Consider the following 25,042-nt stretch of genomic DNA (forward strand, 5'->3'; position numbering starts at 1 on the left):
AGACAGAACGAGAGACAGAGAGGGGGGAAGAGAGAGACAGACAGAGACAGAGAGAGACAGAAAGAGAGACAGAGAGGGGGGAAGAGAGAGACAGAGACAGAGAGAGACAGAAAGAGAGACAGAGAGGGGGGAAGAGAGAGACAGACAGAGACAGAGAGAGACAGAAAGAGAGACAGAGAGGGGGGAAGAGAGAGACAGAGACAGAGAGAGACAGAAAGAGAGACAGAGAGGGGGGAAGAGAGAGACAGAGAGACAGAGACAGACAGTGAGAGAGAAGACAGAGAGAGAGAGAGAGAGAGAGAGAGAGAGAGAGAGAACCTTAAGGGTAGAAATGCATGAAGAAAAAGATTTGTTTGTGCTCTGATTTCCAGCATGGTGTTTCATTGTCTTAGATTTTCTGACACAGTTTCTGAAGCACGATTCAGTTGTAGAGACGATTCAGATGATGACAAAGGAGGAGCTGGTGGGTGGGTTTAAGTAAGCAATACACGGGTTGGTAAGACAGAGGGGAGTTAGAACATAAATAGGAACCTGTCGGTAAAGCCTCTCCCAGGAGTCTTGAGTCATAACCCGGAACATGGCGAGAAAGGACCAGCCAAAGTTGTCAAACTTTGTATAATTATTGTCTGGGTTCAATGTGGTTTTATCGCACGTAGAACCATTGGGACAGGGTCTAGATGTTAGAGACAAAGGAATCGAGAAAAGATTAGATTGCCTGCCCCCAGCCCAACTCCCTAAGAAAACAGAGGATGGCTATCCCCCCACACCTCCCTTTGCTTGCTGAGTTTCCCTGACGTCCCCTCAAGGACTCTCATTGACTCTCCCAAGGGATTAATGATGAAATCATATTAGCTAGGTGTTCACTGAAAGATTAAATGCAGATCCAAGGCACTATAGCAATATAAAAACCCATGTCCCAGGAGCTGTGGGAACCAGCACAAGATGGGACCTGTCAACATCCCAGCATGGAAACCCTCAAGAGGTTCCACCTTCTCCATGAGGAAAGATTGACAGTTAGTGGTTGCTGGGGAAGGGGCACAGCCACTGGTAAGCTCCAGTAGATAACCTCCCAGCTGTGTTCCTGCAACCCTAATTAAACTCAGTGGGACACACACACGCACACACACACACACACACACACACACCACATATACACACCACACACACATGTACCACATACACACACACCACACACATACACACACACCACATACACACACACCACATATACACACCACACACACATATACCACATATACACACACCACACACATACACACACACCACATACACACACCACACACATACACACCACACACATATACACACCACATACACATATTCACACCACACATTACACACACCACACACATACACACATAACACATACACATACCACACACATACCATACCACATCACATACACACACACCACACATACACACACCACACATATACTCACCACACACATATACACACCACACACATATACACCACATACATATATTCACACCACACACATACCACACCACATACATACACACCACATACACATATACACACCACACACATACACACCACATACACATATACACACCACACACATACCACACCACATACATACACACCACATACACACACACACCACATACACACCACACGCATATACCACATACATACACATACACACACCCCACATATACATACTCCACACACATGCACACACACTACATCACACACATACACCACACCACATACACACATACACACCACACACATACACCACACACATACACCACATACACACACACATACACACACAGCACACACATACACACCACATACATACACACACACACCCCACATCGCACACATACCACACATACTCGCACACTGTACACATACCACACATACACACCACAAAGGACAGAGGGGGACATATTGAAAAAAGACATGTTTCAGAGGGAGAAGGAGCAGAGAGAGGGAGGGCAATGGGAAACCCCTAAAATTCAGTATATACTGCATGACACTGACAAAGAAAGAAAAGAGAAATTGAAAAACAAAAATGAAATTAGAGAACAGAAAAAGAATGAACTTTGAGACAATGGTGATTTGCATAATTTAAAGTAAGAATTTTGTAGCCTGAAAAATATGCATAATAGTTATTAGGTCTCCCTCCTGAGTCCCTTGGTCCTGCCTACTTGGATACAGTTAACAATTAGCTTTCTAAGCTTCTAGTTTTCCATGGAGAGAGAAACACACATTCATTTATTCATTCATCCACCTGTATCTTTCATAATAAATACCTGGGAGAATGTCTTACCAATCTGTAGCTTCCCCTCGAGAATATTGCCTGCTTTCTTATGGATTAATATAGCATATTTTGTGCTCAAACAAGGAGGTTTTCCTTTCGGGGTCTTATAGTACTATTATTTATTTAGCTACTCACCTTTGAAAGATTCAAAGATCCAGTCCACAAATTTCAAATATCATTGAATTTTCTACATATTTATTGTGAGCTACCAATTCCACATAACTGGAAGGAAACCTGCTAACCACACTTGGAGACGGTTTGTTGTTATTTGGGGTGGGGGTGTGTCTTGAGACAGGGTTTCTCTGCATAGAGAAACTTGGTCTGTAGACCAGGCTGGCCTTGAACTCAGAGATCCACCTGCCTCTGCCTGGCATGTGGCACCATTGCCCAGCTGTGAAATAATTTTCATTTAAATAACACAAATCTAAGCTTGTGTAAGCCAGACATGGATGCATAGTCCCACATAGTCCCACATATAGTCCCACATAGTCCCACATAGTCCCGGCTATTTGGGAGGCTGAGGCAGGAGGATCTTAAGTTTGAGGGGAATTTAATGAGTCTTTGACTTTAAAAGCAAAAGTTAGGAGACTGAGATGGAGTTAACATCACTGGCTGCTCCTCCAGAGACCCAAGCTTCCATTCCCAGCACCCACGTGGCGGCACACAGCCACCTGGAACTCCATTCCCAGATGATCTGGCGCCCTCTTCTGGCCTCTACAGGCACTGTATGTACATGGTGCACATACATGCGGGCAAAACACAGACACACGTAGAAATGAATAAAATTTTAAAAAACGATAATGGAAAACTAAGGTAGATGAACAAACTGGCTCTGACACAGGAAACTTATCCTTAAAGACTCCCACTGCTACTAGTTAATATGTGAAGACTATGTGCTCATATCCCAAAAGCTCTCGGAGTGGTTGACTTGGGAAGGACACGGCCTAGACCTCTTACCTGCTGCCGAGCCAGGTACCACACATTATGAAGTCTTCGCTATCTTTTTCCTTTTCAAAGCAATCCTCTAAGAGAAGAAAGCCACAGAGAAGGAGAATGCTAACATGAAGAACGCTAGCAAATAGTAAGTCAGACTACTTTTCAAGCAGATGCATTTTAATTCTCTGAAATGGTCAACACGGGCACCTAACAAGGGATAGAGCCTTAGAGAGAGAAGAGGAAGGAAGGAAAGAGGGGCAGAGAGATGGGAGGATGGGCCGTCACTGTCATCACCTTCCCCTTCACCCACAGGTGGAACAGAGGCCAGCACTGGGCTGAACCAGACGAGACTCAGCTATGACCGGTGTGAGCAGACTACAGCAACACGAGGTTCAGGACTCACTAAACAGGGGTAAATTGGAGCTCTCGGCAATGGAGGTGGGCACAGAAGAAATGTTGGCATTGCAAAATAAATAAATACTTGAGAGGAAGGAAGGGTCTTAGAAATTTCTGGTTCCCTCTGGACAAATCCAGGTATTTCTGAACTCACTCTGAGAAGCATGGCAGTGAGCTGAGGTCTGAATGGAAGAAAAGGCAGCAGCTGCTGCTCTGTGGACTTTGCTTCCAGATTTCCCTTTTCCAGAGAAACTGGAAGAGTGAGGTGATTCTCTGTGCAGCGTGTGTGTGTGTGTGTGTGTGTGTGTGTGTGTGTGTGTGTGTGTGTGAAAGAATGAGGGTGTGTGTGTGAAAGAATGAGGGTGTGTGTGTGTGTGTGAAAGAATGAGGGTGTGTGTGTGAAAGAATGAGGGTGTGTGTGTGTGTGAAAGAATGAGGGTGTGTGTGTGAAAGAATGAGGGGTGTGTGTGTGTGAAAGAATGAGGGTGTGTGTGTGAAAGAATGAGGGGGTGTGTGTGTGTAAGAATGAGATGTGTGGGGGGGAGAATGAGTGTGTGTGTAAAAGAATGAGGGTGTGTGTGAAAGAATGAAGGTGTGTGTGTGTGTGAAAGAATGAGATGTGTGTGTGTGGGAAAGAATGAGATGTATGTGTGGGAAAGAATGAGTGTGTATGTGAAAGAATGAGGGTGTGTGTGTATGTGTGAAAGAATGAGGGTGTGTGTGTGAAAGAATGAGGGTGTGTGTGTGTGAAAGAATGAGATGTGTGTGTGTGTGTAAGAATGAGGGTGTGTGTGTGTGTGAAAGAATGAGGGTGTGTGTGTGTGTGTATGAAAGAATGAGATGTGTGTGTGTGAAAGAATGAGGGTGTGTGTGTGTGTGTGTGTGTGTGTGTGTGTGTGTGATGTGTCTCGGGGTGGACAGTCTGGCCTTGCTCCTAAGCACAGACTAATCAGACCATAGGAGTGGGGAGTTGATGGGAGTCAACCATGCACAAAAACGAAGGGTAAACAGCGGGGACTTACTGTTGGATGCAGGGTTGGGGCCACAGTTGTGCTTAATACACTTCTGGTTCAGAATTCCCATGAACAGCTGCTGACCGACCAGGGCAAAGATGCTGAGGCAGAAGAGAGTGAGGACCATCACGTCTACCAGCTTCTTCACCGAGCGCAGCAGGGCACCTACGATGACCTTCAGACCTGAGGGCAAGAGGCATGTGGGGACACATCCCTCAGTCCCCCGACCAGACATAGGCAATGGCCAAGAAGGGCTCAGCAAAGGCCTGAGGGCTGTCGGCTGCAGGCTGGACGCTGAGAGGTGACCTGCTTATGGTTCTAAAGCCCTGAGTTCCTATCCTTAGCTACCATACCAAAGCACTGAGCCCTAGGTCTTCACCCCTGCTCTTTGGCTGCCTCGGGGCTGCTTTGAGGAGCTGTGAGGAAACTTGGGGGTGGGGGACCATGTCAAACAGATACAGGAGACTCTCTTGGGGTTGGCTGTGAAGGCACCTCCACGGCTGGGGGCCACAGGAAGCCCACACTGGAGAATGACACAGATGTGTAGTTAACATTTAGTAATTACTGACAACTGTCAAGGCACGGGAAGGGTTGTGAGGCTTCCGTGCAGAAGCAGAGGTGCATGCTAGGGCGAGGAGGGTAAATCTAAATAGTGGAAATGTGTAGGTTGACATCATTATGCAGGTGAATGCTAACACGTTAGGTCAAATAAGGTGGGGACAAAGCTTTTGTAAGAGGGGAGAGAAGGAAAGGGAAGGAGAATCAAGATGGAGACAGGGAAGGATGACCCAGATCCGAGTGGTCTTGAATTGCCAAGGTAGCTGGAATGGATTTCTGTAGGCAAATTTATCTTATCTAGTTGGGCGGTTTATATCCTTATCAATTGGTTGTGAGTTTATTGTGTGGATGTACTATGGATTGAGAATTTAACGTATAAATCTGATTGTTGGGTTGTGGTTTGTTGAATCTTGATTTTACTGGGTTGTTGGGAGTGTGGGCAGAGACCATGGTAGGGAGCCTCAATAGGCCAGCCCATGCTGGACTTCTAGAGCCCTGATTACCAGATAGCTGGTTCCAGAGAGATGGCGGCTAGCAGAAAGCCGCTGGGAGAGACACTAATTAGAGATAAATTATGGATAGTCCAATGGCCTGCTGGAGCCAGAACGAGTGAGGGAGCGAGACCCAGGGTACAGGCGGGAACCGTTCCGACGGATTTTTATTTTTACCGCAACAGACATGTCCCAGAGGAGTGGCTTAGACCGTCAGTGATGTTAAGGCTCTCTCCTTCCCTTTCACCAATTCACTGGAGAAATATCAGTAAGCATGAGCGACATCCACGGCAAAGATACCAAGGACACAAAGGAGTTTGATTATCCTGAGATGCACTGGCAAACGTCTCAGGCTGGGTCTTCAAGCAAAGGATAGGCAAAGCCCTGATCCATAGCATTTAGAGGTTCCCTTCCTCACCGAGCTGTCTGGTATGGAGCCTAAATCCCCCTTCGCCCTGCAGACTTCAAGCTATAAACACACTGCCCCTGGACGGTCTGGGATTCCTACGGAAGCACTGAAGCCCCCCCCCCCCAACAACCAAAACAATGGGTCCTGCATGGAGGAGCAGTGATGTCGGAATCACCACACTTGATCTCAAACTACACGACAGGGCCATAGTAATGAGGCAGCCAGAGGACTCATGGTCACCAACAAGGCAGAACGCAGGTTCGGGAAATAATGCCACCCCAGTATAGTCACCTCACTTTGACAATGTGTCAGAGACAAACATCAGATAAGGAATATCTAACTCTTCAACACACGATGCTGGGAAAACTGGAGGTCCACAAACAGGATGTCAAAACTCAGTTTGTACTTCTGCACAAAATTCTACTCAAGGTGGATTAGAGACCTTCCTGTAAGACCTGAACCTGTGAATCTGTCAGAGAAAAGTTGAGGAAAATCATTCTCAGTGCATATGTAGGTGGTGAAAAGCTGCAGAGGGCTCGGAAGACTGGTCCAGGAACAAGAGCACAGGACAGGGGCAGGCAGGGAGGGAGGCAGCTGACAGAACAGGACAGACCTCTGCCAGTGCAGCTGACAGAGGAACGGGGGTGGAGAAGCTAAGAAGAACTCAAAAAGTTAAGCACTCATAAAATCAACTAAGTGGGCAAACGAATTCAATAAAAATAAATATTTAATCATTCATTTAGTCATTTATTGTTTATGTGAGACTGTGTTTCTCTGTGTAGAAACCACGGTCCTAAAATAAGAAACATTTAAAATAAGTTCATATGTATTTTAATTTTTCACACCATACTTTAAAGAACAATGCTGTCATAGAATGATTTGATACACTCTTAACCAGAAGACATGGAAAAATTTCAGATCATCGAGCCCTTTTTCTCAAATCGAACTTTTCTTTAAATCACTTTTCCATAGTAGGTCAGTGTGAGAAGTGCATTTGGTGACTGGCCATGTCTGAATTCTGGTTGTGTTAATGGCCCAGGGGATTAAAAAACTCCCAGTGCCTCAAATGCAGCCTCAGAGGAGTAATGCATGCTGAATTCTTTTGAATGGGACTGGTTCCTGTTATTTCAAAAAGAACAATAAACACTTGGTCTGTGTATGAAAAAAAAAAATGCTCAGAACCCTTAGCCGTAAGGGAAATGCAAGTTGAAAGTTCACTGAAAGAAAAACACATTTTTTGAGGGGACATGAGTGCGTCAGTGCAGGAGTCACTGCTTGGAGGTTTGCTTCTGGATACCCCTATAGAGGGTTGGAGGAAGGGGAGAGAGAGGAGGAGGGAGGGGAGGGAGGTAGATGGCCTGAGGAAGGGAGGGAGGGGGAGAGGAGGGATGGTGTGAGGGAGGGAGGGAAACAGAGGGGGAATAAAGGAGGGAGGAAGAGAGAGGAATGGTGTAAGGGAGGGGGAGGGAGGGAGGGAAGGAGATGGTGTGAGGGAAGGGGAGGGATGATGTGAGGGAGGGGGAGGGATAGCTTGAGGGAAAGGGAGGGATGGTGTGGGTGGGATGGTGTGAGGGAGGTGAAAGGATGGTGTAGGGAGGGGGAGGGAGGGAGAAAAGAAATGGGAATGGAGGAGGACCAAAGGTTGAAAATGGAAGGAGGGAAGAAGAGAGGGAAAGAGTCAAGAGGGGAACTACTAAGGCCACCTGTGGAGGGAGAAGGAACCCTTGTATGTTGTTGGTAGGAATATAAATGTAGTGCAGACACGATGGAAATCAATATGGAGGATCCTCAAACACAAACACAGAGCCACCATACAATCTTGCCACACCACTCCTAGGTGTATGCATATCTGAGGTCAACGTACAGTCGAGATATCTGACACCCATATTTAAGGCAGGGTCATCCACAGTAGCAAAACCAGATAACTGGCTGTCAACTGCCCAACAGGGATACTTGGAACCAAACCCAGTTCTTCTGGGAAAGCAGTAAGCGCTCCTGACTATGGAGTCATCTCTCCCTCACTCCCCGCCACACACACATCCTGTGCTCTGCCTGGTTCAGAAATGTTTCAATGCCAGAGAGCATTTTACCTAAGAGCCAGGCTTACCTGAGATAACTGAAATCGCCTTCAGAGCTCTGAACACTCGGAAGGTACGAAGAGCTGAAAGATTGACTTGGCTGCCCGGAAAACAAGTTGCGATCCTAGAAGACAAAACACAGGGAGAGCCCAGGGCTGCTCAGTGTGGCAACACTGCTCGTCTCCACAGAGGCCAGAGATCAGCAGCAGGTGTCTTCCTCAGTCACTGTGCACTTTACTTTTATTTTGAGACAGGGTCTCTAACTGAACTCAGGGCTTACCAAGTGGGCTGAGCTAGCTGGTGGGCAAGCATGGTATCCTTCTGTCTCTGCCTCACTGGAGCTGGCATTACAAGCACAAACCACCACAAACAGCTGCTTTTATGTGGGCGCTGGGATCAGTCACAGGAGCCTTGTATGCGCACAGCAAGTACTTTACCAACTGAGCCCTTCCACCCCCAGCCCCCACCCCACCCCTGCTCTGGAGCCTATGCTCCTAATCTCTGAGTCAGGACATCTTCAACAGTCAGGGCATGCAAGCTGTGGTCTTCAAACTTAAACTCTGAGCCGAATGCCAAATAGCACCCCTAGCACCATCTGTGACTGAAATGAGTAAAACTCAGGCCAAGTGCTAACCACAATGGCTGGCACAAACACCTCCAACAGATGGATGCACTACTGTCACGCTGGCGTGATTTATTGTATTTACTACATCACTCAGGTGTCAAAACTGTTTGTTTTCCTTAAGAAAGAATCTTAATACTCTTCCTAAGTCATCTACAACTAATTCAAAATGGACCCCTGAGGTTGGGGATGTGGCTCAGACGGTAAAGTTACTAGCTATCCAGGCCTGACAACCTGAGTCCAATGCCCAGAACCCACATAAAAATCCAGGCATAGCGGCACACATCTGTAGTTCCAGAATTCCTATGGCCCTACAGAAAGCAGAGACAGGAGGAACACTGGGAAGTTCACAGACCGGCTAGCCTGGAATATGTGGTACAACAGAAGCAAGAGCCATCCTGTCTCAACAAGACAGATGGTGAGAGCAGACTACCAGAAGTTGTCTTCTGACCTCCACATGTATCCTGTAGTATGAAAAGTTGGGTGGGGTGGGAGGTCTGGGAAGGAAGCTCAGTCTTTAAAATGCTTTCCCTGCATAATTGGGTTCCAATGTCTGGATCCCCAGAACTCATGTAAATATTGGGTGGGCGTGGTCAGAAGGCAGAGGCAGGCGATCCCTAGAGCATGCAGAGCAGCCACATCCGTGTGCTCTGGGTTTGACTGAGAGGCCTGCCTGAGTAATAAGATGGGAGAGCAGGTGGATGTTCCTGACATCAATCTCTGGCTTCCACAAGCATTCACACAAGTGTATGCATACAAAAACCATGTCTCAAAAAAACAACAACACAAACAAACAAAAAGCGTACACCCATTCTCTCACTTAAAACCCTTCCCAGCTTCCCGGCTCCCACCCTCCACAGAAAGACTGAATGAACTCCTTGGCTTGATTTTTAAGACCTGTGATTGTTCCCACCTTACCAATAAGACTCTGCCATCATCCCCCAAACACACACACACACACACACACACACACACACACACACACTGGACTTTAACACAAAGGCCCCCAAGTGGGAAATCACCACCACAATTCACGCAACATTAAACTTAAAAGCCCAAACTAATAAACTTCTGGACCGAAACTCTTCGTGATTTCATAGCAGCCAAAGATACTTCCCAGAGTCCTTGGTTCTCCCTACTTGCTCCTACACAGGTACTGCAGCCCCTGCCCTGGTAACCTGCCAACCACATTGTAACTAATGTTAATCCCGCCAAGCACTTTGTAACTAACATTAATCCTCTCTTTCCTCCTGAGCTGTGAGCCTCCTGAGGCTCTTTTGTTACTTTGTGTTTTATTTTTACAACCCTGTGCTTACAGAGCCTAGCACAAGTGAATGGGGGAAAATGCCTCTGGCCAGTGACTTCCTGGTGTAGCTCTGAAGCAACCTTTTCTACGCTGAGAGATCCACACAACCCCAGGCCACGCTGCTCTTGTAGATCCACACAGAGCCCCAAAGGAAGGGAAGGGATGCCTCTACCACCCCAAGTACCTCTCACAAAAATCTTTAACAGTCTTACGCTGTTCCAATGACAATGAAGTCCAGCCAGTTCCACGGATCTCGGAGGAAGGAAAACTCATCCACAATGAAGCCTCTTGCCAATATTTTAATCACAGCTTCTAAAATATAAATCCCAATGAAGACGTATCTACAAAGCAAATCATTCACAAAAAGAATGAATATGATAAATGACGGGGAAAGAGAGGAGCCACCTAGGGATGGGCCTTGGAGGTGGGTATTGGCCTAAGCATGCATGAGGTCCAGAGTTCGAATCCCAGTGCCACATGAACCAAGTTTGGCAGTGCATGCCTGTAGTCAAGTGCTGGTGAGAAGGCTACAAACAGAGAGGGTGAGAGGGGCTGGGGAGATGGCTCAGTGGCTAAGGGAACTGCTCGTTCTTCCAGAGGTCCTGAGTTCAGTTCCCAGAAGCCACACAGAGTCTGAAAGCTGTCTGTAACTCTAATTTTGAGGATCCAGTGCCCTCTTCTGACCTCCATGTGGTGTACGGACACACATGCAAGCAAAACTGTACACCTGAAATATGTAAATGAAAATAAAGTATAGAAAAATAAGAGTTGAAAGTAAAAGACAGAGCGTGATGTACCACACAAAGGCTGGTAATAAAATTGAAACGCCAATTCCCAGTGTAAGGAAATATTTTTTTAAAAAATTTTTTCATTTCACTTAATCTTACTATGTGAGCAAGACTGACCTTGAACTCATAATCTTTCTGCCTCTGCTTCCAAAGTTCTGGGATGACAAGTCCTGTCGTGACTCATATAAAGAACTATTTTTGAAGATTACCTTTACCTAGGCGTGTGTGTGTGTGTGTGTGTGTGTACACATGTGGGCACTGCACACACATGCAGGTTACTCAGAGACCAGGGGAGGCCGTCAGATTCCCCGAGAGTTGGACCTATATGCAGTTGTGATCTATCCGATGTGGGTGCTGGGACCTGAACCACGTTCTTTTTCAAGAGCAGCAAGTGACCTTTTGTCCGCTGAGCCTTCTTCCCAGCCACCATGAAATATGTGTAATTTTTAAATGCATTTTTTTAGATGGAGTCTCACTAAGCAGTCCAGGCTTCCCTCAAGTTTCTGACCATCCTGCTCCATCTCCTGACTGCCAGGAAGAATTTCAGGCTTCTGTCACCAGGCCTGGCTAAGAAGATAAACATTTGACCACAGAAACTTTTGAATGTAAAATGTGATTTGATTGGTTCCTAGTACTTACGGTGGCAGAATAAACTGATACAAACTTTTCAGAAAATATTTGGTATATGAATATGTGCTTAAAATATAAAATGTAGGGGCTGGGGATTTAGCTCAGTGGTAGAGCGCTTGCCTAGGAAGCGCAAGGCCCTGGGTTCGGTCCCCAGCTCCGAAAAAAAAAACCAAAAAAAAAAAATATATAAAATGTAGATATATTAACTATATGAGCAAGACACAAATATAAAATATGAACACATACTTAAAAGCGTTGTGACACATATTTGATCCAGGAAAGCCATTTCTAACCATCTATCCTGAGGGGAAAAAAAATAACAATCTAAAAGTAACTTTATATAAAATGATGGCTGTGAGGATGCTAACACTAAAATGCTAGAGGCTTTGCGTAATTATAGTTACCATGTAAACTGTCATATATCTATCAAAATAGATCCTCGTAAAGCTTTGTGAACACAAAGAATTTAAAATCCAGACACAAGAAATGTATATGGTTGGAGGGCAGGCATAGGATCTAAACACATTCACTTATGAAATTATCAAAGAATAAATCAGGACAAGTTTGTGTGTGCCGTTTACCACAAATACTTTAAATTCTTCCAAAGACTTTTTTTTTCTATCTACAAAAATAAAATCGGCTCTCCCAGCATTTATGTTGGGGAAGTGAGATCCACTCCTATACCCCCACCCCCCCACCCCCGCTCATCTCCAACTTAAGACACTCGTTCTTTAAAGCATACTTTTGGGGGTTGCGGGGGGCGAGGTATTTGGGGATTTTTTTGGTTTTGTGGTTTTGATTTTGGAGAAGGGTTTTACTGTAGCCCAGGCTGGCCTGAAGTTCAATTATCTATCCGAAGATGTCCTTGAACCTTCTGATCCTCCAGCCTTACCTCCCAAGTGCTGAGACCACAGTGTGAACCTCTGTGCTGCTTCTGCAGTGCTGGAGACAGAACCAAGGGTTTCAAGCAAGCATTCTACCAAGGGAGCCTCATTCTGAGCCCCTCAGCAAGACTTCGGGGTTTGTGGACGCAGGGACGATACTCACTCGGGAATGTCGTTGTCGAAACTTCTCTCCATAGAATTCGCCATGAACATACAGTTGATGATCACCGTGCAGATGATGAACATGCTAAAGACTGTGCCAGGACCCGTTAAGGCGAGACACCGCAGGAGGCGACAGACTGCCATTGTGGTGGGGATCTCTGAGCTTGCGCACAAACACATCTGTTCTCTGTGAGAGCAGCCTCTGGACCTCTAAAGAAGGCTCGGAGGTAGATTTAACCCGCCCTGAGTCCCTGGGTCGGGAATGTTTGTAGCTCAGTTGGAAGAGCATTTACCCAGCATGCACAGCGGGTCCTCAGCACTGCAGGAACCAGTCATGGCAGCTCACACCTCAGCACCTTGAACAGCAATAGTTCTACATCATTCTTGGGTCAGAGAGAGTCTGAGGCCAGCCTGGACTTTTGAGATCCAGGTGCCGTGTGATCTAGGGACTCCCCACAGAGTCAGACTCAGGCAGACTTAGCTGAAACTGCAGCCATCACTGGTTTATCCTCATCCCATCCCCTGCGGCGGCCGTGGCAGCATGAGAGGGCAAAGCCCAGAACTTGATGCACGCTAAGCAGGCGCACTACCTGCTGGGCCCTCCTCTTCGCCTTCCTGCTTCCTTTCCTCCTTCTCCAGAGAGTTCTTCTCTACTGTACTCCTGAATTAAGAGTTCCTACCACAGACCCTGTTTCCAGGAACTAGGCGTACGGGTTACACATTGGCTTCCCTCTCAGGTCTAAAATGGCCTAGCCTCTTCTGTGCTCACTTAGACTCAAATGCCTCTGGGCATGTCTCCTGAAGCTGGTGCTCCTGGGCTACGGCTGCTCACACACTCACACGCGCTCACACACATGTACACACACACACACACACACACACACACAAACACACCAGGAGCACCTTGAGAACAAAGACTATTTGCTTCCACTGAAAATGGAGCTGGTCAAGGGCTGGTCTAGCATACTGAAGCCATGTTCAACCCCCAGCACTGCATAAACGGTGTGTGGCGGCATGTTCCTATAATCCCAGAACTTGGGAGGCAGAGGTGGGAAGATCAAAAGTTTGAGGTTATCTGCTACATGGGGCTTTCAAGGATAGCCTGAGCTACGAGACCCTGACTCAAACTAACAGTAATAGTGGCAACAGAGCACACACGGACCCCTGGGGCTCACACTGGTTTCCCGGCATGGACTTGGAGAAAGGATATGAATGGACAGAGATACGAATCATTAAGCTTCTGAGGGGATTAAAAGGCCCCAGAATGAACAAGGCCCGCTTGGCGCTGAAGCGATAAATTGTTCTCTTCTTGTTCAACACCATGAATGTCTGTGAAGAAAAATCACAACGTGAAAATATTAACACACTGGCAAGACAGCATTCTTCCAAGACCCATTAGAAAAAGTTCTAGGGAAACCACATCCAGAGCCCTAATAACGGCAGTCTCTGGTGGCAGAATTATTGACCCTGAGACTCTGGAGGCCAGCTGCTCCCATCGGCCTCAAGATGAGCGTTGTGCTGTGGGCTGTTTACATCACAGGGCACACTGGAGAGCACAGCCTTGAAGCCCTAGAAGCCAGGGTATGGTATCATATCTGGGCAAGGAAATCTTTGGTGCTGACATTCACAGTATGTATGTATAGAGTCAGGACTAGAAGGAGAATGCACAGAAACTAAGCTTAAACAGCCACAAGCACGTAGCCAGCCTCTTAAAAGGCTACCACTCTCAAAGAAATATTTGCAATTTGTCTTAAGCTACAAAGAGACTCTATGGGTATGCAGCAGGTGTGAGCAGCTCTAATGAAATAACCGATCTGCTTCTAACCTTTAAACTACTTCAGGGGCAGGCAAGAGGGCTTAAGAGGTGAAGGTGCCTGCCACCAAATCTGGAGAACCGAGTTCAACCCGGAGGACCCATATGATGGTAAGAGAGAACTGATACTGGCAATTTGTCCTATGACCATCACACATGTGCTAAGACATCATACAACACACACACACACACACACACACACACAGAGAGAGAGAGAGAGAGAGAGAGAGAGAGAGAGAAAGAGAGAGAGAGAGATTAATTAATTGATTAAATAAACAAATGCAGACTGTTCCAAGGAAAAAGTCACCAGGTGTGACACAGTATGATGTATAATGTTGACGGTTTTTGTGCATCTCTGTGAAAGGACTGTCTAGATTGTATTAATTAAGGTGGGAAGACCCCAAATGTGGGCAGCCGCACCTCACAGTCTGGAGTCCCAACTGAGTAAAAGGAAGTGAGCTGAGCACCAGCGTTCATCTCCTTCTGCTTCCTGACTGCGGGAGCCGAGTGACCGGCCACCACGCACTCCAGCTGCCTCCCGCTCCTGACCTCACAGACTATAGCCCTCAAGGCGTAAGTCAAAATTAATACTTCCTCCATTACGTCGCTTCATGTCAGGGGTTTGTCCCAACTCCAGGGAGAGTAACTAACACACAAAGGCCTCCTCTCAGCCCCCAACACACACAGGGCAGATCTACCTGTGGTCGTTGCCTGAGGAAGGAGGTGGGCACTGCCCCTGTGCATGGAGGTTTAGCCATCTGTCAGGGATGGGGCCTCTACTGGCCTTTAGAAGCAGGTCTACAGATGCTGGATACAGGGCAGTTCTGCCAGATGACGAGTCCCCCCTCTACAAAGCCCAGTGGGCTACCTTAGTTTCCCTTCTGTCGCTTGGACGAAGCTCATTATCAGAAGCTTCTTGGGGGTAAAGGATTTGCTCAGCTCACACATCCCGTCACAGTCCATCATGACAGGAAGTCAGGGCAGGAACCTGGAGGCAGGAACTGAAGGGAAGGCATGGAGGAGCACTGCTTGCTGGCTTGTTCCCCATAGCTTGCTCAGTTTGCTTTCTTAGACACCCCAGGACCACTTACCCAAGAGTGGCACCTCTCACAGTGGGCTGGGCCCTCCCACGCCAGTCACTAATCAGGAAAGTGCCCCCACAGACTTGTCCACGGGCCAATCTCACGAAGGCATTTTCTCAAACCAACCAGCATATGCACTGTGCTCCGTTCTTCCTCCTGACACGTGTCCCTGAGCAGCTCTGGACAGCGGCTTGTCACTCACTAGCTTCTGCCATCCACCCCAAACTCTCCCTTTGACAGCTGATCTGCTCTCCTTGCTGCTCTGAGGATGACAGATCACAGAGTGAGGGCCATTCTGGTACCCCATTCCGCTGCTCCTTTGGTGTGAGGGGAAATCCCACTTAACCTCATGGTCTAGCATGTTCTCAGGTTAGAGGGCAAAGCTAGAAGAATAGTGTAGCATAGGCTCTACACCAGAGCATTCTAGCCACCTCCTTCCCATCAGGGAGTTGCTGGACATACTGACCTGGAAGCCATCTGTCTGCAAGGAAAAGTACGGCCACAGTGTCTGTCAGTCTTAGGGCCATGGGGCTCCTTCAGTGCTGGGAGTCTATGAGCCCAAGACTTGTTAAGAGGGCTCTGTGCCCTTCCTTTGAGTATACAGACCATTTCAGGACTGATAATGACCTTCTCTTTGAGGACAGCCACCCCTGATGCCACAGAGAGGATGGCCACCCCTGATGACAAGGGGAAGAGAATCACCACCAATGACAGGGAGGTACAGTACAGCTCTGCCCCTGTGTACTCTGGCTCTTCTGGAGATTCCTCTCATTGCTTTAAATATTTCAGCTAATGGTGCATTTAACAACACTTGCCAGGGCTTTAATGACTAGAGGGATAGGGACCAGCTCCTCCTACCTGCTCTCGGACTCATCTCCAACTCTCTCCTCAGTAGGAGCCTCTAAAGGAGGGGGACGCTAAGTTGCCAAGAGCTAAAGAACTCTTGAGATTCATTCCCAGTTGTCTGACCTTATAAACTTTCCGTTCCTCATCTGTAGGGTAAAGGGCTCTCTCGTCACTCTTGAGCACACATACCACATGAGACCATAGGCATGCAGGGCTCAAAACATGCCTTCCAGATCAAAGGACAAGCCCAAACTAGGAAGGAAGGGGTGGCCCTAAAACCAGAGCCTGCCCTCCAGGAGTCTGAAGCTCATGAGCTATTGCCTGTCCTGCCGGCTTCCTACCCAGCTCCAGGACAAAGAGAATTCTCCTGACTAACTCTCCTCTGACAACCATGTCTCCAAGAGATACCTGGGATTCTGGGGCATAATGAAAGGAGAAACAAGGAAGTGGGGTGTTTTTTTTTCTCCTTCTTCTCTCTGTCCCTTCCACATATATTCCCAACTTCCTCTAAATGGCCCATCCCCATTTGGTCTGGCAACTCTAGGGTCCCCACTTACAGACCATGCACCCAGGAAACGACTCTTAAGAGGTCACAGGTATCAGCAAAAGGTGGTCTTAGCACCATGGTCGTTATACTAAAAGTTTTCCCAAGCTCCCAGACCTGGTCTAATGAGGGACTTTCCAACCTCTGCTGAACCATGAAACAGCAAGGACGCCTGGGTCTTTCCAAAGAAGGAATCCCCTCAGAGGGCTGGGGGGGTGGCCTCACAGCCCAGGCTTTCAAGGAGCCAAGGACAGCTCAGGAATCAGACTTCCTCATTCTGAAGTCATTCTAGAATTTACAGCAAGAATTGCATCAGAGAGGGCTGGAGCAATGGCTCTGTAGTTAAGAACACCGGCTGCTCTTCCAGAGGACTTGGGTTCAATTGCCAGCACCTACATTGCAGCTTGCAACCATGTGTAACCCCAGTTCCGGGGACCTTACCCCCTTTTCTAGTCTCCATGGTACATAGACACACCTACAGACAAAAACACCCATGCACACAGATAAAAACTAATTTGGAAAAAGAAGAATTCCCTCTAGGGGGTGGTGAGATCGCTCAGCAGCTGAAGACACTCGCCAAGCGGGAGAGGCAGACCCCAGGGTGCATACGGTAGGAGAGGTCCAACTCTGAAATCATCCTCTGTCCACACACATGCCCATGACACATGCATATACACATTCATAACAAAGATAGATAAATAATTGTTTTTTTAAAAAAATCAGAATTATAGGTCGTGGGTAAACCATGGAGGCTTCCATAGGTTGCTGTGAGGGTCACGTAGAATTGCACAAGCTCACTTGATTAACAGGGACCCAGCTTTCAATGGCTGAGCACCTACCTTACATCAACTATCAGCTTGACCTTCGTTAATCTCACTTTAACAGCTTAGAAAGCCTACATATGGTCCAAATGTTTTGGGAGGTGATGCTCTTGCTGAAAAGGACGTCCCTTCCCCTTCCCGGTGCAGCACTGTGAATTGTTGACTGCATGTCTTACCTTGGAGTAGGGAGATCAGACATTGTTCCCACTCTAGACATAGGAAGTGAGGATCTGGGTGTACATTTGTCTGGAGTCATGAAGCCAGGCTCAAGGGAGGCCCTACTTCCTGTCCTGACTGACCACTATGTTCTTTTTGTTTATAACTGTTTCCTGTGCTGACCTTTTAACCTTTCGGCACAGTCTGCCTCATCTCTTTCTTTTTCTTAGAGGAAACAAGTAAGAGCTACAAAGATGGGGTGATGGCAAAGGAAAGGAGGTGTGCCTGCCTGCCACTGACCCAGATTCAGAGACTGGATTCAGAGACCCAGTAATGCACGTGTGAGCACAGGAAGGGGACATCCCACCTGCATGTGAACGTACCTTATGGTCTTTGTAGAATGGGTCCAGGTCTTCCAGAGGCTTCGCTACAAGCTCAGGGGGAATGTCACCATAAAGCTTAGGTAACTTCCTGGAGGCCTTTAGGTCAAGCTGAGGCCGAGGCTGGGGCTCAGCTGCCGCCTTGTCTTTGGACTTCTTCCTCTCCTTTTGGATAGCAATCCGCTTCTCTATGGCAGCCAGAGAGTCGGAAGTGAAGGGGCGGAAATTCCGCTCGTCCGGGAAGATCACCGGGTAGTACCTCTCCTCCATCTTCACCCTTGGCCCAGAAACACAGCTCTCAGGATGGGGATGGCACTCAGCTTGCCCTGGGGCTCACCCTCAAGGGATAGTGTCCAGGAAGGCTACAGAAATGGGTGCTGAGGTGCCAAGGTCTGGGTATTGACTCTCTGTGGGGTAGACTAGAAAGGGCTGCCACACTGGCAGGGCAGAACCTTGGGGCATAGCATTGACAAGGGATAGGAGGAACTGGCAGACATCTTCTGTATGCTTAAGGGTCCTGGGTGTATATATTGTAAACTGGTCCTCTGGAAAAAGCAGCAAGTGCTCTTAACCACTTAGCCATCTCTCCAGCCCCAAGAGTTAGCATCTGGACACACAGTCACCTTCAAACAATGCTTTAAAAGAATTGGGGAAATAAAAGCACCAAAGCCATAAAAAACTGATGACCAGACTCCAGGTATGTGTGAGGGCCAGGAGACCTATCTCCACAGCAACAGTAGAGAGAAAGAACAAAAGGACCACATGCTTGACACCTGCTGGAGTCCACAGCATAGGTCCATAGGTCGCTAAGATAGAACTGCCGAATATACATTGTTGCTGAGACGAAAGCTACAGTTACAGAGAGTGAAACACACTGTCCATGGTATATCTGTTGGACCTGCTGTAATGCCACACTCTTGGGAGACCCACTGGAAAAGAAATACCCTCCGGATCTAACATAGATTGCATTGATTCAAAATGCATTTATCAAAAGAAGTAACAAGGGTTGGAGAGATGGCTCAGGGGGTAGAGGTGCTTGCCACTAAGGCGGATAAGCTAAGCTCACTGCCCTAGATCCATGTGGTGGAAGGAGAGAACCAATTAGTAAGTCGTCTTCTAACTTCCACACCATGCCATGGAATACAGATGCGGGGAGGGATGCAACAAAATTTTGTTTAAGATGTAACAAGGAAACTACTACAAAATGCCATTTGAACTAGCCCAAACCTCAGGGTGCATCTTTAAGAGAAACCTGGTCCTAGAATGACTCTCACATGAAAGCAGAAAATGGGGCTGGAGAGATGGTTCAGTGGTTAAGGGCTATGACTGGAACCCAGAGGACCAGGGTTCAAATCCCAGCACCCACACAGTGGTTCATAATGATCCACAAATCCAGCTCCGAGGGATCCAACACCGTCTTCTGGTCTTGGGCGCTTCATACACGTAGTGTACAGACATACGTGTAGACAGAACACAGGTACCTATAAAACAGTTGTTTTCAAAAAAATTAAAGTGTTTTAAAGTAAAACATATGTCTATACAGACACAGCGGTTGATCCCAACACTGGGATATAATGAAGATAGTGAAAGAAGGCAGAAGACTGTTCCAAGGGTTGGAGAGTCACCAGCAACCAACCCAAGAGAGGTCGCAGTGGACGGAATGTCAAGATTTCAAAACAATTCGTTTCTAAAAGATCAATGGATTGCAGAAAATCGTGGAACAATTAAGAAAGACAAAATAGGGTGTGGACAGGAACTCATTGCAAAGATGGACATTTTCAGAAGCAAAGAGAGTCTTGGAAAGGAAATGGTTGTTGAGCTAATAAAGATACCTGAGCAGAGAGCCCCACGTGGGGTCAAGCTCAATCTAAAGAAGGGGATTTCAGGACTTAAACAGAGTGATGAATCAGAAAAACCAGGCAGTAATAAAGAAAAAAAAACTAAGAAATTATGAAAGAAACATGAAAGAACTCTAGAGGGCAGAAGCAAGAGGACCAGAAGTTCAGGGTCATCCTTGGCTACATGGTGAATTTGAGGCCAGCCTGGGCTACATGAGATTCTGTCTCAAAAATAGAAGACTGGCGTTACATATTATTGTGCTGAAGACACGAAGAAATAGACAAAAGACATTCTTTAGGAAAATGGTAGGCAAACAAGAAAATACCCTCCCAAATCTTGGGAAAGATAAGGACACACAGGTATAAGAAGCATCTAAACATAACCAGATAAGACCTTCCCTGTGTCATTTTGTACCTATGCACAACAAAGAACTGAAGGAGAAATGACTGCCTCTCGAAAGAGGACTCCAGTAGCTAAGACAATGATAGGAAGAACTGACAACTGGGATTTTATCAATCTAAAATGTGTCTGCATAACAATGGGAAAATAAGCAGAGTTGAGCAGATAGCCTACAAAATGGGAGAAAATCTTTCCTGGCCATTCGTCCAACACAGGATTAGTATCCAGCATGTATAAAGAAGGTAAACACCAAGAGAACAAATTAGACAGACGATCAAGAAGTGGGCAAAAGCTTCCTATCCCGGCTGCCATCAAAGAGCAGCAGCCAGGGCCCTGCGCTACCCCATGGCCAGGGGCCTCAACAAGGGCCACGGTTGACGAAAACCGTCACACCGAGACGCAGTGGGCGCTGCGGGCTCCAAGCCACAACTGGCACCTCACCAAGCACACCAAGTTCCTGTCAGACATGATCCGAGAGGTGTGCAGCTTCGTGTCACCCTACAAGCGGCACGCCATGGAGTTGTCCAAGGACAAGTGCGCACTCAAGTTCATCCAGAAGAGGGTGGGAGTGCGCATCTGCGCCAAGAGAAAGTGGGAGGAGCTGAACAACGTGCTGGCAGCCATGAGGAAGGGTTGATGAACCCTCCCCCAATATAAGATCGTTCCAACAACAACAACAACAACAACAACAACAACAACAACAAAAGTGGGCAAAGGATGACACAGACCCTCGAAAGAGTAGGTAGTACAAGTGACTAATAATACATAGGGAAAGTGTTCGCCATCCTTACCCACCAAGAAAATGCCAATCAAAGATGTACTGAGATCCCATCTAAGGCTGGAGATACACTTCAATGGTGGAACGTTTGCCTAGCAGGGGTGGGGCCCTAATTTAATCCCCGTATGGGGGGGGAGGAGGGGGAAGAGGGGTAGGGAGGTGGAAGGGAGGGAGAAAAGGAAGGAGGGAGGGAGAGAAGGAGAGAGACCAATTAGATTGCCTACCACTTAAGACAAAAGCAAAGAATGCTCAGGCGCCTGGGAAATCGAACCTCACCCACTGCAGGTGGGAACGGAAACCACTTAAGTCACTGTGAAATCAGGGTGGAGGCTCCAACGAGACTAGAGCCACAGTACGAACCAGATACAGCACGCCTAATTTCACACCCTAACAACTCGAGGACAGCATCGGACAGAGATACCCACACGCCCGAAGTTACTGGGCCACCCTTCACGGTATCCAGCTTTGGGGATCCACCTCAAAGCTCAGCAACCGACAAGTGCGCCTTTGAATGAAATCTGTGTATGTTGCTCGACAGTAAATTAGAATGAGAACGCGCTGCCTGCAGCAAGACAGGTTGGACTGGAGACGACCATGTTCAGTGACATCAGCCAGACGAAGGCAAGAATTACATTTTTACTCTCCGATGCGGATCTGGGTGGGGGGATAAAGAGGGTAATTGAGGAAGAGGAAAGAAATGAGAGAGTCACGAGCAGGGTCAAAGGGTGTTATTTGCACATATGAAAACACAATGACGCCCACAGTCCCGTGCAGTCAACATGCAGTAACAAAAATATTAAAGAATAAATAAACAGAAAAATACGAATGGCAAAGCAAGAAGGACCTGAGGAGGGGCAGAAGACACTCAGTAAACTCTCCCTTCTTCCTCTCGCTGACAGACACTCCTGTGACTTCTACTTAAGCTTGTTAAGTGAAGAAATTGGGGGTTCAGACGCCAGTGGCCAGAAGTAAATGATGAATTGGTGACGATGAGGCCTCAGGAAGAGGTGAAGTGGCCCTGAAGAGCTGACGTTATTGGGTCTGTGTCCTAGACCGTGGGAGTCCCAGCACGAAGGCACTGGTGTCTGCACGCAGGCTCTGGGCTCCATTTAGAGTCTCTCGAAGTCACATGACCCACTGTGCTGCACCAGCTTGTCCTTCATCCTCTCACCCTGCTCCATCATGCCCTGAGGTGACCCACATTTAGCTCAAGGGTTGGAATCCCTTGTACTCAGGTTGTGTCTAGACAGTAAACGCACTCACAGGTAACCCTGAGGGGAACAGAGAGGGGTCAGGAATATCCTCCTGCCTCTTTCTGGTGTTGGCCATCAGCCCCGCCAGTAGGTTGCCATCTGCATGTCTCTGTCTGGTCCTGCCTTCCCTAAGGCCTTCTGATGTGATGTGTTATAGCCCCCACCCTCACCAGACAAGAACTGCTCATTTCTGTCACTGAGATCTGACTGCACCTTCTTGCAAGGTCCCTTTCATAAAACAGTCCCAAAATGCCCAATTTGGAGAGCCATCTGCTTCCTGCTGCAGCTAGTAAAGCCATTCATTCAATAAGGTTTAGAAAGCACAAACAGGAAATGATCACAAGCCACAGTCGCCCAACACATGCAGGGTTAATGTGTTGGCATACTCTTCTCACTCTCCTTTTCACGGTCATGTAAAACATGACCGTCATTGTCACTTGCACACAACTGTACATGGTCATCTGCTCACTGAGCCCCGCATGACAAACACTTTAACGGACTCAGATGCTGTTTAACAGTGCTTAACCTGTTCCAGGTGAAACTGTGGGCGTGTAGCCTGCATCATCTCATGCTGGTCTTGGAACAGTCTCGTGAAGCAAATGTCCTTCTGCCCTCTCAGAGGAGGGTTCCCAACTAGTGGACTGCTTTCATTTTCTCTCTAGGAAGTTGTCTGGTCAGACCCTCACACTTTACCCCAACCAGTAGGAGAAATGTGTGGGACATCATGAAAGGTTGGCAACCTGCCCACCAGACTCACTTAGGAGGGTGAGTCGTAGAATGTCCATGTCGTAGAATGTCACCAGTCATACGGACATTCATGAGTTAACAATGACTGTAAGCTAAGCTCTCCTCCAATTATTTGTGAAAATCTAAAAGGTAGGCAGCATCGCAACATGGCAACCTGACACAAGAAGGCACCGAGGCTTAGAGAAGTCAAAAGCCTTGCCTGGGGTCCTGTATGCACGTTCTGGAGACCCTCGGGCCCAGTTTCCAGGTCTCAAGCTCTCAGCTGCCCTGGAATTCCACCAAGTTGGTCAAACCCAAGGAAGGCAGGAGCACACAGTCAAAAGGAGCACACAGTCAGGAGGAGAAAGCCACCCAGTCTCCAGTAGGGCTGACAAGGTCTTTGGCTCCCTCACTGTGTGTGACAGGCCCCCTCCCATCTTTGTCACAGGCATCCCACCGCCCCCTACCAGGTCACCTCACCCATCCACCCAGGCAGGCAGGCTCCAAGGTACCTCCTTGTCCACACTGCATGGTGGACTGACCAAGTTCTAAGCCATGATTACCACTAAGTCATTAATATGTACTAATGTAGATTGCAACGGAAAGAACGCCACCTCCCCATCAATAGATTCCATAAGAAAACCAAGAAGCAAGTGAGCAGACGTTCACACAAGGACCCCTGTCCAAAGCCAGCCACAAGAAACCACTCTCCAACCAAGAAACCGCACGGTGATTTCTGATTAAGTGTGCACAACGAGCCCAGAAAATATTTAGATTGGTACCAGAACCTCAGATTTCAGTAAGATTCAAGCATACCTTGTCTAGAAAACACCACCTGCTCACATCAAGCCCCCAGGCTGGTGAGCACCTGTCAGAGCCGGGCAGCCCCTCCTGCCAACTCCTCCCCACTCTGTGAGACTCGATGATGGGCTCTAATACCTGACCACGCATCTCCTACCTGGTCTCCACCTCTGATTTCAATGGGATATGGTTACAAAGGGGCTTGATCTCAGTCTGACACAAACACATGAAGGTCTCTAAATACCAAGCCCTAGACTGAAAAGACAGAGGATTGGGTTCGGCCCAGCCCAGAAGGCTTACCTGTCTTCCTGGTACGGAGGATCAGGGCACCGTATGGCTCCAGAGATTCTCGCTCTTGGCAGTAGGCTAGAGCTCTGGGAGGGGCAGCTGGGAAGCTGGGTGGAGCGCAGGGAGGACAGCAAACGGGAAGGGAGCCAAAGTGATTTTAAAGAGTCGTGAAGGAAGCCTTGTAAGCAGAGAAGTGACTGAGAGAGTACTTACATCTTGCCTTTAATCAGTGCTTAATCTAACTCTGCAAAAAGCATCATTAATAAAGAAACAGGTTGGTTTTTTTTTTCTCCTTAGCCTCATCCAAGAGTGTGAGGGAACAGAAAATCCTCTCAGAAAAGCTACACTGGGCCCTGCCGGCCACCTGAGCCGGGCTGTTGAACCCCACATAACATGCTGCCCCTTGTGAGGAACCCAGTCAGAATCCTCCTGCCCCCTTCTTTTCCTTATGTTTGCTTATATGGGAGCCACAGGGATGCCAAGATGACACCCCTTGGCCACCAAAGCAATTCTGCGGAGGTCCTGTCACCAAACCCCAAGTCTCTCCCATGTGAGACGCTAGGCTGCTTTGTTGTTGTTTCTTTTGCTTTTTAATTTCTGGAGAAATTTAAATCTGCCAGGAATTAGATCAGCACAGCTCTGAGACCCCACAGGAGAAGGTTCTTGGTGCAGAAGACAGTAGTTAATGCTGAAACTCACAACCGGTCACACTGCAAGGAATACGTGCGG

General features: G+C 47.6%; 1 protein-coding gene and 1 pseudogene across 4 annotated transcripts in view; one reads left to right on the forward strand and one right to left on the reverse strand.

The window, feature by feature from the left end:
- The window catches only part of Scn11a (sodium voltage-gated channel alpha subunit 11), a 70,332-nt gene extending 45,936 nt beyond the window's left edge, over window positions 1-24,396 (reverse strand). Inside the window, 9 exon segments of one of the 4 annotated variants that reach the window (NM_019265.2) lie at window positions 532-673; window positions 3,272-3,338; window positions 4,669-4,842; window positions 8,225-8,319; window positions 10,336-10,464; window positions 12,589-12,681; window positions 13,798-13,916; window positions 18,233-18,506; window positions 24,326-24,369. In NM_019265.2, coding sequence (NP_062138.1) covers window positions 532-673; window positions 3,272-3,338; window positions 4,669-4,842; window positions 8,225-8,319; window positions 10,336-10,464; window positions 12,589-12,681; window positions 13,798-13,916; window positions 18,233-18,499 — 1,086 coding nt within the window. In that variant the 5' untranslated portion in view covers window positions 18,500-18,506; window positions 24,326-24,369. 4 annotated transcript variants of the gene reach the window in all.
- On the forward strand, window positions 18,600-21,104 carry LOC148004383 (large ribosomal subunit protein eL36 pseudogene; annotated as a pseudogene).
- Window positions 24,397-25,042: the final 646 nt, after the last annotated feature.

Source organism: Rattus norvegicus, chromosome 8 (genome assembly GCF_021556685.1).
Source record: "Rattus norvegicus strain SHRSP/BbbUtx chromosome 8, alternate assembly SHRSP_T2T, whole genome shotgun sequence".
NCBI classification, from domain to species: domain Eukaryota; kingdom Metazoa; phylum Chordata; class Mammalia; order Rodentia; family Muridae; genus Rattus; species Rattus norvegicus.